Source organism: Emydura macquarii, unplaced genomic scaffold (genome assembly GCF_026122565.2).
Source record: "Emydura macquarii macquarii isolate MOO-44397 ecotype Brisbane River unplaced genomic scaffold, CSIRO-AGI_Emac_v2 contig_2676, whole genome shotgun sequence".
Lineage (NCBI taxonomy): Eukaryota > Metazoa > Chordata > Testudines > Chelidae > Emydura > Emydura macquarii.
This window is the reverse complement of record NW_027132813.1, coordinates 6,179,145-6,198,968: the sequence shown is the minus strand read 5'-3', so window position 1 is coordinate 6,198,968 and position 19,824 is coordinate 6,179,145. Positions and strand designations below refer to the sequence as shown.

At 37.8% G+C, this 19,824-nt stretch overlaps 1 protein-coding gene across 2 annotated transcripts in view; it reads right to left on the bottom strand.

The window, feature by feature from the left end:
- The window catches only part of BABAM2 (BRISC and BRCA1 A complex member 2), a 309,803-nt gene that overhangs the window by 131,349 nt on the left and 158,630 nt on the right, over nucleotides 1-19,824 (bottom strand). For both annotated transcript variants that reach the window (XM_067564795.1, XM_067564796.1), the window contains exon 7: nucleotides 10,300-10,409. In XM_067564795.1, coding sequence (XP_067420896.1) covers nucleotides 10,300-10,409 — 110 coding nt within the window. The remainder of the gene's footprint in view (nucleotides 1-10,299; nucleotides 10,410-19,824) is intronic.

Below are 19,824 nucleotides of genomic sequence, written 5' to 3'. Positions count from 1 at the left end.
CACAATAGCACTAAACTTTAAAAAAAAATTATACAATGAGATGAAGCGGGTAACCACAACCATTAAACAGAGTATTTATTATTTTCATGCTGACTGGATTTTCTTCCCATTTTGAAAGCACATTTAGAAATGATGGAAAGATGGTGGTTTCACAGTTCTGGAATATAAAAGTTCTCCAGCTACAACACAGACACTGGCAATGCAAAGCTTTTGACATTTCACCCCTACCAAAGTGCCTCAGTCTTGACCTGGAGAGATCTATTTCAGAGGGGGAAAAAGGTCATAGAATCATAGAATTGAAAGGGACCTCAAGAGATCATCTAGTCCAACCCCCTGCTCAGAGCAGGACTAACCTCAGCTAAATAATCCGAGCAAGGGTTTTGTCAAACTGCAGCTTAAAAACCTCTGAAGATGGAGATTCCACCATCTCCTTAGGTAACCCATTCCAGTGCTTCACCACCCTCGTAGTGAAAAACCTTTTCCTAATGTCCAACCTAGACCTCCCCCCCTGCAACTTGAGACCGTTGCTCCTTGTTCTGTCATCTGCTACCATTGAGAACAGCCTAGCTCCATCCTCCCGGGAACCCCCTTTCAGGTAGTTAAAGGCTGCTATCAAATACCCCCTCATTCTTCTCTTCTGTAGACTGAACAAGCCTAGTTCCCTTCAGCCTCTCCTCGTAAGTCTTGTGCTCCAGCCCCCTAATCATTTTTGTTGCCCTCCACTGGACTCTCTCTAACTTCTCCACATCCTTGTTGTAGTGGGGGGCCCAAAACTGGACACAATACTCCAAATGCGGCCTAACCAATGCCGAATAGAGGGGAATGATCACTTCCCGTGATCTGCTGGCAATGCTCCTACTAATGCAGCCCAATATGCTATTAGCCTTCTTGGCAACCAGGGCACACTGCTGACTCATATCCAGCTTCTTATCCACTGTTACCCCCAGGTCCTTTTCTGCAGGTCAAGTCAATCTCTATGACCCATTCAGTCCTTGTCTCTCTACTGAGACCACCAATAAGGCAGCCAATCAGTAAAAACTAGGGTGGTATTTTAGTCATGTGATTACCTGTCCACTAGGAAACAGTGATCATCAACTCATTTTAATAAGCCAAATAGACTAGTGATATTTCTAAATTAGATGCCATCAAATCTAATCCCCTCAAACACCCCTTTTTTCTCAATATACTTCTGTAAAAAACAGCTAAAAGGAAACATCTAAATATTACCAATTGCTCAGGGGTTGTTTACATTTACATAACTTTATGTTTCCATAAATATTCTATTCTAGGGCAAATACACACCAGTTGAATTTTCTTTCCAAGTTGTTCTTGTTGAAAAATACATGGATCTGTTAGAAATCTTACACTGAGACCATGATCATCATCTTTTTTTAATGGGCAGGAGAAAATTTAAAAAGTTAAGCAGTGTTGAAAACTTGCTGAATTTAGAATTCCATCCTCAATCACAAGGCACAACTCTGGCCATGCTCCCAGGCTAGTACAATGAACATTTCAGCCTCTAAAGGCTAAAGAATGGACTCTGTTCCATTAAAGCAAAACACAACTTCTACTGGCAGCTGGTTTTCTTAGCATACCCAAGTCTGTGTATTTATTAAAGAAAAGCCCTCCAGACAACAGTATTTGTTATAGGATTATTTCTGTGAATCCAGGGAACACAAGCACTAACTAAACAACATTATTTTCACTATTATAATGTATTATTTAAATGCTGAGAAAAGGTAAACCAAATCATTTTAGTTTTCTTTTAACAAGGACTGCTCATGAGGAAAAAAATATATTAAAACTACAAAATTGTGGAGCACTGAAATAGCTTCCATACATGCCTGTAGAATTTAGCTGCTCCCCCTTCTCACTACTTTCTTTGACTATGCCCTGATCTACACTACAGAGTTAGGGTGATACAAGCCAGCTTAAGTCGATCTAATCATGTCAGTGACTACACTAGAATGCTGCATTCACCAAAGTAATCCCCCACCACACGGACATAATAACTCCGCCTCCATGAGAGGCGGAGCACTTATGTTGATGTAGTTAGGGCAACGCAGTGTCCATGTAGACACAGCATTATTTACATCGACTGTTGGCTGTCAGCCACATGCTAGGCTGACGGAGCCCTCCCCCACAGGTGCAGACAGCCTGAACTATCAGCCAAGTGTGGGCTCACAACTGCTGCCCTCACCCCCACCCCAGCACTGATGGCGCAAGCTGTCAGATGGGCACAGAGTTCACCCAGTGCCTGGCTGACAAGCTTGGGCTGTCACACCGGGGAAGGCCCAGCTGTGAGCCCACGGCTGGCTAACAGCTTGGCTTGTCAGCGCCAGAGCAGAGGGGGTCCCAGCTGTGAGCCTGTGCCCGGCTGACAGCTCAGGCTGTCATCACTGGGGGGTGGGAGGGAAGGGGAGGATTCCAGCTGTCAGCCCCACTTGGGACTGACAGACAACACCAAGTGGGGCTAACAGCCAACAGGTGATGTACGTGTAGACAAGCCCTTAGATTCTAATGAGTTTGATAGTATCTGGAAATGTAATGATACGACAGGTTTTCTATTATAAACTTTTTCTTCTTAGAGATTTTTACAACACTTTCATTTAGAAAACAAGTACATTCAGTGCTAGTGACAGGTGTTGGCCTGATAGTCCTGGAGACCATACCACAGATTCTCTCTTTATACACAAAACAGGTACAGTACAGGCAGCAGTACTACGAGCTTCTCAGACACCATATCACCAACAGGCTTCAAATCCAGCATGGAAAGACCACTTCTAGGAATGGAAAGTCTAGTCATTCTCTATCGCTGAGTGAATTTTACATTTTTGAGGAAATCTCCCACTGTTGTACAAGCACCAGTGCAGCTAAGGTGGTGGTAGCAACGTGGGAGTGCCGGTGTAGACAAGGCTCATAAATTTTTACTACAATGCATCTAGACCTACTTAAGCAGGATTAGTCAATACCTCTCAGCCCTGTTGCCACCATCAACAGAACAGCACAGGTGCTACCGCAACAGTGAAAGATTTCCCCAAAAATGCATGTGTAGATAAGATTCATGCAGATACAAATACCATGTTTACACTACAGCGCCTATGCTGGTGTAGCTATGTTGGCATAGCTCCCTAAAACAGGCACAGCATATGCCAACAGAAGAAGGAGCTCTGGACTTTGACAGGAGTTCCCCACCACTGTGAATGACATTAGCTAGGTTGAGAGAAGCCCTCTTCTGTCAGCACAACTGTGTCTACACTGGGGGGTTTGCTTGCATAGCTATGTCAGCTAGGGGTGTGATTTTTTTTCACACTTCTAGGCAGGGGTGTAGGCAGAAGTGATTTTCTGGCAAGGCCTGTGATTGACTCAGGTGAGCCTGGGTCACTTCCTGCTTCCGGTCATGTGGCCCGAAGCAGGCTGTTTGGATAGCGACTGGCCGAAAGCTGCCTGACGCTCCAGGGTAGCTTAAACAGAGCACTGGAAGCAGAAGCAATGGATTGGGTGGGCCTGTTTTCAAAGTGGGTGGGCCGTGGCCCCCCCAGGCCCACCCATAGCTACACCCCTGCTTCTAGGTGACATAGCTATGCCAGCATAATTTTGTAGTGTAGATCACACCACAGAGATTCTCAGTCTGCTGAGACTGCTAACAATGAGATCAATTAACATTATTGTGATGATGCCCATTTACAACATACAAAATGTCTTCAAGCAGAAAATTCATTAAAGCATCTCAGCCTGGATTCAATTTGTTTAAACTTTGAAAATATTTTCTTTGAAAGTTTAAAGTAAAGCAGAGACTGTTTTTCAAAGCTCAAAGTTATCTAAAATAAATTAAGCAAGTTAGTTATAAAACACTTAATGACTGTTGGTATTTTGAAAAACAAATATAAATGCTGAAAAATGATTATGTCATGCAAGACCTTTTCCTTCAAGGATTTTTTACTGTGGTAAGCAGCACAGGAATGGGACTCGAACTCCTTGGGCCTGATCCTGCAGCCATTAAATGAGAGCTGCTGGATTAGACCCCTGGGTTGTATTCTTTACTCAGATACTGATTTGCTGTATGACCTTTTGACAAATTACACTTTGTGTCTTACTTTCCCTTCTATAAATGAGCATTCTTGCCCAGTTTTGTAAATCCCTTTGAGAGCTTATGATGATATATGTAACGTAAGTGTTATTATTATGTTTGCTATGAACATATAAAACACACCAACATGCATTTTAATAATTGTGCAAAGTAAAAACAGTGTATTTACATGATATTGTGTTATGCCTCTAAAGTTGCTGATATGATTTGCAGGTAAATAATACACATTTTAGGAAGAATGGAAATGTGTAATTACAGAATAGGGCCTAACAGTGACAAAATCTCTCAGAAAAATTTGGCCAACTTTCACATTTCATAAAGACATCTGCTTAACTTACCCCAAAAGTGGAAACATTCGTAGCAGAATGAGCCTTTTTCATAAAGTGTGAATGTACAGCTCATTTGATATTTCTCCCTAAGAGGGATATATAGTTGGCAGCATTAACAAAGTTACATTGTGATTATGTGGGAAAGGGCATTTCACAACATTCTTCTGTTTCTACAAATGTTGATTATTCCCCCCAAAATGCTTCCCAAAATTGCTAATCTCTCTCCTCAAAACCTGCTGCACACAAACTGTTCTGCTAATTTGCTTACACAGTTTTGGTATATTCAATTATAATCTTTAGCAGCAGCAGGAGACTTTGCAGCAGTGCACAACACAATGTAACACTGTCATGGCCACATGTCATTATGATATCCCTCAGGGCTTCTTGAGGCCTTTTTGCAGTTAAAAAAAAAAAAAACCCAAACAAGTAAATATTGTTGGTTAAATGCTTTAGTTTTCAAACAATGGAAGTCTGGTGCATATGACAATTTGACACTGCCAGAGCCCTCTGTCAGGACCACTTTTTGAGAGGACGGAGAACTCAAATTTAACTTTTCAAAGAAGCCCAGTGCAATAGCTAGCACTCAAAACCTGGTCATAAAACTTCTAAATCACAAGAAAAGATGTTCTTAAAATGAAGGCAGATGAAGCAGCCTAAATTAAAGGGCAGCTGAGAACATGCTGAGAAGAGGAGATCTACCTCAAAACACAAGAGAAGATAATAAAAATTACGAGTGTAGGTTACTTTGAAAAAGTAACTTATTGCAAATGACTAATAAATGGATCAGAAAAGTGATTATATATTATGGATTACTGGTGCTTAGATAGCATGGTAACGGTTGTTTTATAAATGAAATAGATAATCTAATAAACACTTTCTGATTGAAGAACAATTAGACTGGTAGATTATAAACACAGAGCATGCACACAGTTAGGCTATGGCACTACAGGTTTTATTGGCATGAGTTTGGGGTAGCCGCATTACTCATGAATGACAGAACCATGAGTAAAAAAGTTAGACAGGACATCTCAAATGTGTTGTTACAAAGCTCTTCCTCTACTTTGGTGGGTCCAGCACTTCTTTCTAGCGGTAGGTCAGGGAACTACTTCACCCTTTATTGTTCTTCCACCCTCTAGTTGTGGGGGAGAGTAATACAGCCTCTCTAAGATGGCCGCTCCCTGCTGGGTCCCAGTCCTGTCTCTGGTTCTCAGAGGCCCTTGCCTCTTTGCTGGGGCTCTTGCCCCTACAGTGAATGACTGCAGGGGGTGGGAGGGGCCCGGTCCTTCCCTTGACTCTGGGCCCCAACCCAGCAACCCTACAAGTAGCAGCTTTGTGCTGAAGCTTCAGGAAAGCTGCTAGCTTCCCTGGGTTACTTCCCTGAGCCCCTTGACTTAATGTCTGGACCTGCTCGGACAGGGGCCCTTCCTGGCCTCCTTGCCAGAGGAGGCTCCTGACCTCTGGCAGCCCCACTGGGCATGATAGTGCCGAACCAAATGTCCAGTTCTATCTTCCCCTTCTGGCAAGGTCTTTTCCCTCAGGCCTCCAGGTCTTGGAAAGGTCCTTTGCCCTTTTCGGGTAGGGTTTCCCCCTCCCCAATCTTTGTACCTGCAGAGTTCTCTTCTGTCAGTGTTCTGCTCCTTCTCCTAAACCCTCCTGGTTTCTGACAGCATCTTGCCTGCTCACACTCTCTGCTAGCTCACCTCACTCTCAGACACACCCTTTCTCTGGAGGGAGGCTTTTAACAAAGCCTTGGCTGGGCCTTGATTGGATCCAGGTGTGTTAATTAACCCAGAGTAACCCCTGCTCAAGCTACCAGGGGAAAAGGGACTTGCTGAATTTGGGGCTGATATATTGGCCATCTAGTCTGACCCTGTCACAGTGTTAATAAAACTTGTATATCACAGCATCACGTAATCTGTATACATCACATATTTAAAAGAGAAATAAAATATTTCAGAGAGTTTAAAAATACATTGGTGTGTTTTTCTGTATCCCTCCACTTGTAAAGCAAGTTGTGGAGAATGCAGGAAATTTCTGTATTATTTTTATGAAAAATAGGCTTGACTCAGTTTACCTCCTCAGATTTGTATTGCTACCTATTTGATCTCAAGGATTTTAACTTCTTTCAAGAGCCACTCAATAGGAGAAGGGGGGAATTGGATGAATAGACTGGCTGTGGATCACAGACATGTCTGAGTTGGTATAAATGAACTATCAAGGATTGTCAACACGTGAACAGTTATCTTGGAGATACAATGCAGATCAATTACTGGACCATTAACTTTTAACAACTACTGGACAAGGGGAGTTTTTAGAATGTAGATGGGTCATTACCTATCTAAACACAACCCTTCCCTACCTGAACCCAAGGCTGGCAATACACAAGAAAACAGTGTGAGACTGGGACTTGGTAAAAAAGGAGATGTGTTAAGAAAGAGGCTTATATAAGAAATGTTGCTCTCCCTGTAGAAGAGAGCTAAATCCAATCCAATCCAATCCAGGACTGCTGAGCAGGATCAGGGTATAGGCATGTAGTTTGTCTTCCAGGCAAACCTCCTTAAGCAAGGGGAAGCTGACAGGTTAGGGGAGAGTTGTGAATTTAGACTTTTCTTTGCCATTTTAAACCAATATCCCTGAACATTGTATTCCTATTGTAAATAATCTATTGTAAATAATATATTGTTTTGAAAAGGCTGTTGTATGCCACTGCAAACATTTGCTGGCTGCATAGCTCCCAAGGGAATAAGTCTCCAACTAGGGTCCAAACTCATTTGGACCTGCTGAAGGAGCCACAGTGAGAAACAGAGGTGTTGAAGCCAGGGTCTCTCCCCCTTGAGCAAAGTGTGAGCCCAAAATGTTTGTGGCAGATGAGACAGTTAAAGGTGCATAGTAAATATAATTTATCACATGGATAACACGACCATATGTAGGACGACTGGCTGGAAACAATTACTTTCTGACAGAAATAATAGAGTTCTCAAACATTTTCACAGTGTAGACTACATCTTATTTTGCAAAGTTTGAGAGAGAACTGGACAGTGAGCCTATGGCTATTCTGTGGGCAATACATTCCTCTCTAATGTAAAAACATTAGCAGGCAGGACAAAATCACCTGTAAATCTCTATGGATCTGTTAAGCTCAATACTCTTCTGCATCTTCTCATAGGGAAAGCACTGTGGGCACTGAAGCATGCAAGGGGCATGCCTGTCTTCCCTGGGTCCAAGATCCACAGGAAAAGTCAGAGAGGACACCAAGGATCTCTGCCTCAGTGAAGATAGTTCTTCCACTTCCACACTTTCCCCTATAGTACTGTCCACCCAACTTTGGCCCTGATGTGCTGCCACTAATTAGTTGTCTATCAACTAAGAGCTTCTGCTATCTTCAAGCTGTTGAAGGGGTGGGGCTGAGGAGTTAATTTTGCTCAAAACAATAAAACTTACTAGAGGGTTTGTCTGCACTTGAAAGTTAACTGGGATTATGGTACAGTGTGAATTTAAAGGACAAAAACTGTTCCACAATCTCTCTACTGCTGAAAAAGAATGTCCACACATGGAGTTAATCAGGAACAATTACTCTGAATAGGAAACATGCTGAATTGAGAGGCTGTTTCCCAAACTCTTCTCCCTTTCCATTAACATGCCCTTTGTCTGCATGAAGTAGAAGTGCACTGTTGCTAGAGAATAGTAAGAATTATGCAGCTAGGGAGGTAAAATATTAACGCACCTCCTCTGTTCAATTTGCAGATTTTCTGATTTTCTTTACTTCCCTACATAATGCAGAGAAGAAATTTGTGGTAGACCAATATATCATCACTTACACTTGAGATAGGAATGATGAAATTATCAAGTGACTGACCATTATCTGCATTATTCTGGCCTAAAAAGTACCAGCAATACTATTATTAATACTACTAATTTGAACCCCCTAACTAAAGACAACAAACAACATCAATGAATTAATTAGTTTAGCTTCACAACACACTTGCAGAACACTGTAACCAAGTACAACAATTTATAGAAAGATAAATAGGCCCAGAGAAATTATGTAACTTCCCCAAGATTCATTACATTAAATGCATTTAATATTGCAATCAGGTTAATTCAGCATGTATTAAAAAAGAAGTTAGTTCATATAATCAATTACTTAAAGTAAAATAACCTGACTGCATGTTACTCATTACCCTAATCATTTGTACCTGAGCTAACCTTTTCACATCACCAAGCTCAACAGAGAAAATGATTTGCATTTAAAATGAGCTACTAATGAAATCAACACAGTTATAATGTTAAATGAAGGAGAGAACAAAAACCTTTTCCAAAATAAGGCTAGTTGCTAAAAAGACTTGAAAATTCAAAAGAAACAATATATACATTTTCTACAGATTTTTCTTCCCAAATATTTTGTAAACTTTATGATTTTATTTCAAAACAAATCTTGGATTTTTTTTTAACCCCTCTACTTGATCACCCAATTTATCCATATCAATGTACTTTTGGTTTAAACATCAGGATGTCACACCCTTTCTCAAACTCTATGCACTATTACTGAGCTATTATAAAACTATGGTAGTCAGTAATTTTCCATCTCTTCTACTCCATCCAATGGTGTTTTCAGCAGTTGAAAGGAATGTCATTTCAGTATTGACCAGAATAATAAAAGCATCAGTGAATCAATGTTAGCTTAACTTGACCTCTGTGTAACTGCAAAATCTACTATAATTACTTCTGTGTAGTAATGTAGATAAACCAAGTAAAATGCTAAACAAGGCAAAACAAAAGGTGAAAACCAAGCTCTCATTTTAAAATATATTTATTAATATCAAACACTTCCCCCACTATCACTGATTCCTTATTCTGCACTCTAGTTATATTTAGGCAACCAGTTCCCCCTCCCCCACACCAAGAAGCCTTTTCAATATTCCTCTTTAAGGGCATTATAAATCTTTGAAGTTTTCTTCAAGGGAACAAACTTATAGCTTTTCTTTTGGGAAACTTTCATTTGTCAGGTATCATGCAAAATAGGGACTTGCACTACGGGATCTCAAATTCTAACTTATCTCTAAGTGAAAGTCACTTGTAAGCCTGAAGTGCTTTTGATGAAGCTTTGAAGCAGACATTTCAAGACTGAAGCACTGAAGGGGAGGGGGAACACTGGGACTTTGTTAATTCCAAAAATGGAAGAAGAGCATTCTAATGGAAGCAGATGGATTTTTCACCCTGCCCCTTCCATTTTAGGAGTAAAAATTAGTTTATTAGCAAGTCTGTGTGCCAACTGCGTTGTCCAACAATCTTAAAATGAAATATTCTGACACACCCTGGGAAAAACATCTTACTGAGACTGCAAATTCCTGACCACAGTTTAACAAATATAGCCTTACAAGCTTTCCTAATACACATTAATTCGAAACTATGTAACTGTATCCCTTTCTATTGAACAAACTGTCTGTCTTCAGGGAATCTGTATCAATCACACACAGGTACAGTACACACCTACACATATATAAACACAATCTAAAAAAACCAGAGCTTTCCCCTCCCTGGCAGAAATCCGACTACTAAGCTAAACCTGATGCCACTTCCTGTACATGTCATTGCAGGAAAACATAGGTTGATTTTCAGGGATCAATGGGCCACACAACAGTACAGCCAATGATGGCTCAGCTCCAAAAATGGTAGGCACATACAAATGGGACTGGCGAGACTAACTGAATTGCTCCCTCCCAATCAAAGCCAATTACAGTAATCGCCATCATGGCTTTTGTCATTTAAGTCAAAGTGGTTTTATGGCCTACCCCAAGACTTCCTACATAAACAATCAGAGAGTGAAAATTAAAAGGTCAGAGAAGAACTGGAATACCTTACAACCATTATTCTACTTACTGTTCAATACGTGGGGACAGATACAGCTTGGGAAAAACTTGAGCAGCTTCTGTATCCTCAAAACTGACTGAGAGAAGAGCAACATCCTCTCCTGGATCTTCATTCACATCCTGAACACAAAGAAAAAGAAGATAACATCAAACTTAGAGTAGTCATAAGCTTACTAGGTAATGGGTGAAAGGAGATCAAATACCCAGGGTAGGTAAAAGGGACAACTTAAAGGTTGGAGGGCCTCAAATTTGACCATTTAAAAAAATCTGTTTGTAAATTTCGTTAATATTTTGACAACAAATTCCATAGTGCTCATTTTTCTTCACTGGATCAAAAGAAAATCAATGACAGCAGCCCAGCACTCACAAGCAACTCCTTACAGTAACATACCACCTTTCCCGTGTATTGAAGCATAAACATTTCAGTAAAAACAGATTTCATTTCTAAAATTCCAAGAATTATTATGAACAACTGATGAAAATACCAAAGAATCTTCATACAGTATTGTTGGGTCAATGAGTTACACACTCAGATGTTACATTTATTAACTTTTGATAAAATACATAGACCATATTCTCTGCTGTGCTCAGCTTCTCTTTTGGCTGAGGTGGCAGGGACTTGGTGGGATGACATCAAGATGCGGATTAGGACTCCCTGATTCTGTGCCCCAGCCCTGGCCACAGTGCAAGTTAGAGCATACGTTAATTTAAGGCTGTTCTTTTATAACCAATCTCTGAGGTGTCCCTCCCTCATTTAGGTCCTATTTGCACACAACTTCCAATTGTGATTTTGTAACCAGTAAGAAAGAGGTACAGTTACCTTTACTGACATCAAGTAACAGAGAGCAATGCATTTATCCATAGAGTAGTCTTTCAACATCTTTGTGTCTGACCCTAGCACTCTGATAAACTGTATTTGCTTTCATCCATTTGGGAAAAATATGGGTTATTCTTCCACAGTGATAGGAAATAGCCCTACTGATATACACACAAAGCAGCATCAACAATACACACAGCAATCTGCTCTGGGATGCAATATCACACCATAGTTGTGAGGAAGAAGGACCATCTATTAAACCTAATAAACAATTATAATAAATCTATTAAACAATGCTAAGCGCTCCAGCCCAAACTACCAAAGAACCAGTGTGTTGACTGGTTACAGGAAAACATTCCTGTGCCAGCCCAGGCTTCTGGCAGGAATGAAACACCACTGGTTGTTATGGATACCAGCAGCATATTCACCATTGGTGTGTGCAGACCCAAACCATACCAGTGACTTGGTTAAAAACTGTAATGTGGACAGGGCCTTAGAACAGTCTGGCCACATTACACAAAACAGTAAGAAATAACTGACTGTTTTTTCAAATATTTCTCCACCCTTTTGCAACATAGTTCTAATTTATAATACAACAATAGTGATCACAGTCCACAAAGCCTGTAAACACCCCTACCCCCCAATACTCCATATATTTTCATGGTTAGGGAAAATTTTACATCTTTATCATAGTTAAAAAATCTTTAATTGTTAAAATAACAAATATGACATAATTTAACATCTTTCACTCCTCAAGTCTAAGTGCAGTATTAACTATCTTGTCCCTATTAACTTGCTAAGTCACACTAATCAGACAATGAGAAGTGTTAAAACTGATTAAGCAGTAGAGTCTAATGATCAAAAGGATCTTGTCTTAATTGACAAGCATTTGTCACATGATGCAAAACATAGAATACGTTTACCATTTTCATACTCAGGGTATCTTCAAGACCATGAGTACTTTCAGGTTGTAAAGCTTTTTCAAACACCTTGCTCATGTTAGCACCAAACACATGCTTTTTATTGACTGCACAACAGCAAGGCAAAATTGAACATCTTTAATCCCACAGGAGTATCGTAAATGCTCAAATAGATCAAAAGTTCACCTCTCCACACACAGTGATCAAAAGAACTCCAAAAAAACAGTTATATAAAAGAACATACATCAGGAAAAATAAGCTAAAATTACTAAGAATTATTATGACCACTAATAACTGCCATTTAAATTGGGACTTTTATGGTAGGAGAAAATGTAAAATATATAATCTTACATGAAAATGTAAAATATATAATCTTACATGAACAATGCCTTTGACATTTTAAGTTGCAAAAAGCTGAAGTTTGCAGCAGTAGTAGTAAACCATAAAGTGAGTTAAACCTAATTTTTCTCCCTCTACAAAAATAATATACAACAGTAACAATTTAATGGTACAACTATTTCTGCCAACATGGCATGGCATTGAATATTAATATAGTTACAGCCCAGTGCAAGTTTGTGGAAGGAACCTGACATTTGTCCATTACCACTACATTTCAGATGGTCAATTTTAGATATATGGTATAAAAAAAAGTCAATCAGTTACAGACACAATTTGTCTAACCCTTCCCAAAAAGGTTTTAAAAGTACCATAATATAATAATCATTGCAGAGCTGTTATGAAGCTGGCTAACCTGGTGGCTCACCCTGGTCAACATAGGATGGCCGCAGAGCCATTACAATACAAAGCTTCAAAAAGATCCTTTCTGTATAGATTGGCTGGACCTAAGTGCATATTCACTTTATGTCAGACTATCAAACATTATTATAATTAAATCCTTTGTACGTAACAACACACTGTTTATTTCTTTCATACTGTACTTTGTTACTTTTATTTATGCAAGAATCCACTTGGTGGAACTGCATTCAACCGTAATATGTTGGTTACAATTGTTGTTTATAAAACTAAAAATAAAAACACATGTTGTACAGAAAAACTATGGAAAAAAATCTGTCTTTTAAATTAATGGACCTTTTTGATGTGTCTGTGCCAGTCCAGATTTAACTCCTCAGAGCTGCATCTTTCAGTCATCTCTACAGACCTGTTAATGATTAGATGACTTGATATTCAGTGTTTGTGTTGGGAAACAATTATCTTTCCACAGAACAAAGGCAGCTCCCTTGCCGGGATCATCAGAGTCAAAAGGCCAAGGATGTTTTTATGTTTCATACCAAGCTATAACCAGGCATTTCCTCCCGTCTATCTATATTTTGTGCATGTGTTTTAGTCTCAAAGAACAGGCCAAGTAGATGAACAAAGCAAAAGCACCCTGTTCTATTATTATTTTTATTTAGGTTTAGAAAGAATGATATATCTAGAGAATACACTTTCCAATTACGATGTCTTCCTTCGTGTCATCAGCAAATTTTGTTTTTCAGTATTTTTCCCATTTCCAGAATACAAAAAGGCACTTGAATTTAAATGGCAACAAATTCTGAATATTTCAAATGAAACAATCTTTTGCACAACATATAATTAACCATAGAACTTGCTGCCATGGAATGCTATTAAAGCAAGTAGCTCATATGTTTCAGAACAGAAATAGACACTTGTATGAATTAAGAATGGAATTTTTATATGAACAATAGCATCTGTAGTTAAGCTAAAAATAAAATTACTTTGCATTTTTATAACATCTTTCATCAGAATCTTTATAAAAGGTGAGTATGATTTATATTCAGTTCCCCCTCTGTAAAATGGAGAAAATAATCCTTCTCTACCTCATAAAAGTGTTGTGTGACTTAATGACTTAATGTTTGCAAAACATTTTGAGATTCTTGGATAAAACTCATTATAGTAAGTAAAAATATCAAGTTCTCAGTAATACACAAAATCTTAAAGGGATATTAAGTAACTTGAAATCTACCCCACTTAAAAAATATATCCAGAATTAAAACTAGTTCCAGGATGTTTCTCTACCCGGTTTAAGTGGCTTTTTAACAATTATTCATTACTATTTTAAAAAATGTTTTCTCTCCCCTGTTTCACTGTGAAATACCACACACAACCAACAGAGAAAATAGACCGCACAGTAAGTCAGTGAAACAAAGTGCTATCAAATGCACAAAGTAAGGAAACTAGAAGAAAAAGATGTATTTTCCGCTAGTCTCTTTCAGTTAGTTATCTCTGGTGCTATGTATGATAACAGCAGGTAAAACATTTCAGATGTAAGTTTTAATTTTTAAGTTTTTGACAAATTGGAAGAAAAGTCACAACTCTCAATTGTCATTTACACTAAGGCCCTATGTCAGAACTTTAGTATATAAGAATTAGGACCATAATTTAAATCATGAGAACTACTAAAAGTCTCCAGGCTTTATGAAAATACATAACCAGCACAAAGATTATCAAAAGTGTGATTCTGAGACATTCAAAGAGGGAAAAAAAAGGTCTTTTTTTGGAAGCTTAAACAAGGGGCACCAAGTAACATGGGAACCAAAAGGAACATATAACTGAGACCTATTTCAATTTATATTAATTAGCACTATCTAAATGATCATGTGCTGGCTTTCATTCACAGATAATGAAGCTCCCATTCACAAATACCCTTCAGTATTTACATTTTACTGCAACAGCTGTACGTCTTTCACAATAATTTATCCTTTCACAAATTAATATGGATTATGGTTAACTGTTAATACCAAAAACACATTTTTAATTTAAAGTAATTGTTTTCGCGTGTCCTACCTATTGTAATTGAAAACTGGGAATTTACGGGAACTGAGGATTTATTATGAGTCAGATGGTTGATAGCCAGTCCAACCAAAACATCTGCTCTTCATAGTTACAACTGCTATAATCCATTTCCTTTTGGGCCTGGACCACAACCAAATTGTAGATTAGGGCTCTTTTTCCTTAAATAGATTCTGGAAAATCAGGCATAACTCAGAAAAGGTAATCTATAAGATTTTTGTCTTGCAACCTTAGTTTTGTAGTATACTTTCAAGAAGAGACATTTCTACACTTTGATTTCTGAAATATTCAATCTGTTTTCTTCAAGGCAGTTGTGTTTCTTTCTAGCATTTATACTTCAATGATGTCAAAAGACTACTTAATCACATGCCTCTTTTTTTGCATAACCTATCATTGTTGTTATTAACATTTGGATTGCAATAGTGCCCAGAGGTCCTATTCAGGATTGGAGCTCCACTATGCTAGGGGTTGTGGAAACACATAAGAAGATACATCTTGGACCCTGCTCTGAACAGTTTACAGTCTAAAAACACAAGCACCATGATAAAGATGTGGGGAGAGGGATGCATTCAAACGGGCACAATTTTAATATATGTATATACATCTAGTATTTTTGCTTCTTTTTTAACCCACTTTCCAGTAACCACTATTATGATCCCCTAGTTGTACCTAGTAGGATAAGCAAGTGTTGCTTCACTGAAGGAATGCAATGAAAATTGAGAAAAAATAAATATGGCTGTTACCAGGAAATGCTCCTTAACTGGGTGTTCTATCATATTGTGGAATAAGCCCCCGTCACTTAAAAATTTTAACACTATACTACTTGATAAAGTACTGATAAATATACTGCAGGGGACAAACCTATGTTGGCCAGAGAGTGGAGTTATTTTCCATCTTTAACCTCTATGATTCTATTTTAACCTCTATGATTAATGAGATTAAAATTAAAGCAAACTAATGAATTGTTAGTGTGCATTGGTATGGTCCCCTTGAACAGTAAGACTGCAGCAGGCTAGTGAGAGTTAGATTCACACATCAGCTTGCCGTGAACTAAATGTTCTTGTAGACAAGCTCTATGTTTAATAGTTTAAAAAAATAACAAAACACAAAGTAGGGAAAAGTAGTAAGAAATCAGAAGAAGCAAATGCTCACTCTTAATCTCCCCTGCTTCACTCTGAGGAGAAGACTTAATTATTCCAGGAAGTTCATTCTTGTGTCTTCCAAGAAATCCATCAGGATTGATCAAGGAGTGCCCATTTTTTAAATAGCACAATTTATGAAAACAGAGGCAGTCACCTTGCTTGCATTACACATAGTATTGAAATGTTATAAAAACAGCTCATATCTCAAGCTTATATATTATGAAATCTTTACCAAAATACTAATCAGGATAAAGCTCTGAGACTACAAAAAAATGCCAACACACTGCTTAAGGCCGCAGACATTTTGATTAGCTATAAGCTGTTTCTGATCTTCAACAAAAGTTATACAGATCTAAACTGTAGTGTCAGAAGACTATTTGCAGAACTTGAATAATTCATCTGTTGTAGAATATACCGTCTTCCTCAATAAAATGAATAGAGAACTAACTTTAATAAATCTGCAAACTGAATATTTGGTGAGCATAAGATAACCATTAGCAGCACTAAGGAGGATACCTCTAGGCATCCATCATCAACTATAAAGAAACAGTACATTACTCACACATAAGCAAGGCACCAGTTATACGAGTTTTCTGATAATTTTACATATAAATGTATGGCGCCTGCATACCATGAGTAACATTATAGGTCTAGTGTCTATCCACGCAATTTTTTTTTAGTATGTACATGGTAACTCACCACTACATTCCCTGTACAAGAGGGAAATGGCATGGAGTTAGACAAACAACTCTGTTTGGAAGAGCATAGAAAAACCAGAGCATTAAAGAATAAATACATAAGATAATATTCTTGTCTGTGGGAATACCTGTTAGGCACCACAACTTCCAAGATGGTTTTGTCCATGTATGAGGCATTTACTTTACACCTATGTCATAAAGGACATAAGCAACCTAAAAATACAAAGCAGTTTCTTTTAAAGAGGCAATTTAACACTGTAAGAAGGAGAAGCAGGATTATGGATTTAGTGGATGAAAGCTTGTATGAGAAAAATGCTAGAATAGTCTCTCTAATGGATAAATATGGATAACTTTTAAAAACAGATAAAAAGTTTAGCTGGTTTGACACTAAAATATGTATAATCTGTAAATGAGATATACCCAGTGCAATGATTAAAAAGGAGATTAATTATATCTTATTCTAAAAGTGGAATTTTTAAGTCCTCACAAATCCCTCTACCTAAGGAACGTGATTTAATGACATTGTGCCAACGTGTTTTTTGTTTGTTTATTTTTAAACTAAGGACCTGATTCTGCAAGGTGCTCAGCATCATCAACTTCAGTTGAATCAATGAGAATCAAGCACCTCAGTATATTGCAGAAAACACTGATCATCTCATGTCATCAGGCTTCACATTAAGACTACAACATAACATTTACACAGTGCAGAATGTCTGTATGATGGATTACTTCTTACAATCATCAAAAATTCACAATAGAGAAGAAATGTGACCTATTAGAGCACAATAATGTAAGTAAAGACTGCTGGGTTCTATTTCTGGTTTTGCCATTGATTTGCTATATGACCCCCAGGAAAGTATTTAACTTCTCCATGCCTCAGTTTGCCAAACTGTAAAATAGGGATACCCATCTTCCTCAAAGGGGTATTAAGAGGCTTAACTAATCAATGTCTGTAAACTGATTATGTAAGTGGAAAGCTTTATAAAAACATTACAAAGCTATTATATTTCCACCTCTTTTTCAGGTGGTTTATCATCAGATCCCAAACAGCAGAGCAATATATTGAACCTCTATCTGAAGAATATCTTTTGCTTTCCTAATTGGGAAAACTTACAGGTTATTTACATGAAGTGCTATGATTTGGGAACAGATGCCAACAGCATCACATCTTTCATAAGGCTTCAAACAACACAAACACAGGTCTCTTAGCCATCACTGGCTAATAATGGGGGAACGAGAAAGATCTGGAGACTCCAAAGTTTAATACTTTTTCTGAAAATACTCTTCCTCCAGCATGTCTGCACTTATAATCATGAATCATTCCATTCACTCTCTCCATGCAACATTGCTTTGCATGCCTACCAATTTTTTTCTTGAAACAAAGAACACTAATACATTTTTCAAAAATCAAGATTTAAGCAATATTTTTGAAGCACAACAGTTTGATGACAGGTTAAATAAATCAGAAGATCTATTGGTTTGGGATAGTTAAGATGAGGTCAACAAGTTACTCTGATTTCTTTACACTAAAGGACAAAAATAAGTATGTGTATATGCTGATGATACATAAACATGTAAAATAACTCACTTATTTTACTTCTGTGAACTTTTATGTCAATTATAACATTTTATGTCACTTTTATGTCAATTATGTCAATAAACTAATGATATCCACAATGGGCAGCACAGGTACTGTCACCTTTCTGTAAAATGCATCACGTAATCCTATAAATTATGAACCATGTTGGTGGAAGTCAGGCAAACTCCCTCAACTGATGCCACCACCTCCATCTCTATGTTTCTATCTATCAACAATCACTACTTCATACTTCTGTAGCTTGCTATACCGCTAATCTGCTTTCATCAAGACCACTAACTTGGTTTGAGACTGGGAAAGTAATGACATTTGTAGGGATGTAAAGGACTTACATTTAATGAAAATTAAAAACAAATGTTCTTGGGAGCCTGAATGTGTCATTTTATTAATTAATCATGGTCAGATTCTGCCATCTTTACTACCAGTGAAATTAACAGTGCTACAGCAGAGTAAGGATCTACTCAATGTAAACAACAGCATCAGAATCTGTCCTCGAGAGCACAAGACTGACAACTTTAATCCTTCTTCATAAGCACATATCTATGTCAAATGGCCTTTAAAATATTGCTCCATAGTAGTGAAATATCAATTCTTTGAGTTAATTGCTTCTTGGTTTAAATATAAGGGTAAGCATCCTGAGTGCTTGAAAAGCATACATGTTTGCAGATGCAATGAGATTCTGATTGAAGATCTGTAAAATTGGATATTCAGACTAATGGTGCCATTATCCTCAAGCAGAGATCAACCGCCGGGGGAGGTGGCGAGGGGGGGAAATGGAACTCTGCTCACTTGTATGGGCCCAATTCATGCCCAGTCCTAGGTATATTAGTGAAACCATTGCTGAAATAGGGCACATTTAATTTGGTCTCATATACATAAGTTTATGTATGTTTCCTTGTTGCATGGAACCTGTATGAAAATGAATTTTTGTCAGCTTTTTGGGTAAAATTTTAATAAAACATAAATTGATTGACAAAATAATAAAAAAGAGGATTCCATGTCTATTTCCCTGATAAGAGTGTGGGCTACTTCAGCTCTGAAATGGTTAAGCTATACAATTATTAAACCTTTGAGAAAAACACCAAAGCAAAAACTAAAGATTTCTGTGCTTATTCCTGCATCTATGCTGTGGTGGAGGTTCAGCACAGAAAAACATTGTTTTATCAGTCTAACTTTTAAACCATTCTTATTTCTCTCTGTAAGCTTCTTTTATTACTTCCTGGTTCAGTGAAGATTATTTTGTGGAATCATAAATATTATAGATTATATGAGTCACAACAGGAACTCTAAAAGTTATATTCTCAGATACCTTCAGAGAACCAGGAAGTACCAAAATTTCACAGATGGAAAAATGAATAATAAAAATGTAAGATAAAAACAAGCAAACAAATGTATTTGTGCTCAATGCTCTTTCCTTCAGCCTAATTAATTATTGTTATCTTGATTGAAGTATCTAAAATACTTTAAAGGATATTGTTAAGATGGAAATATTATCTGGCAATATATTTACCAATTGACAGTAGATGCTTTTGTTAAAGTACTAATAAATG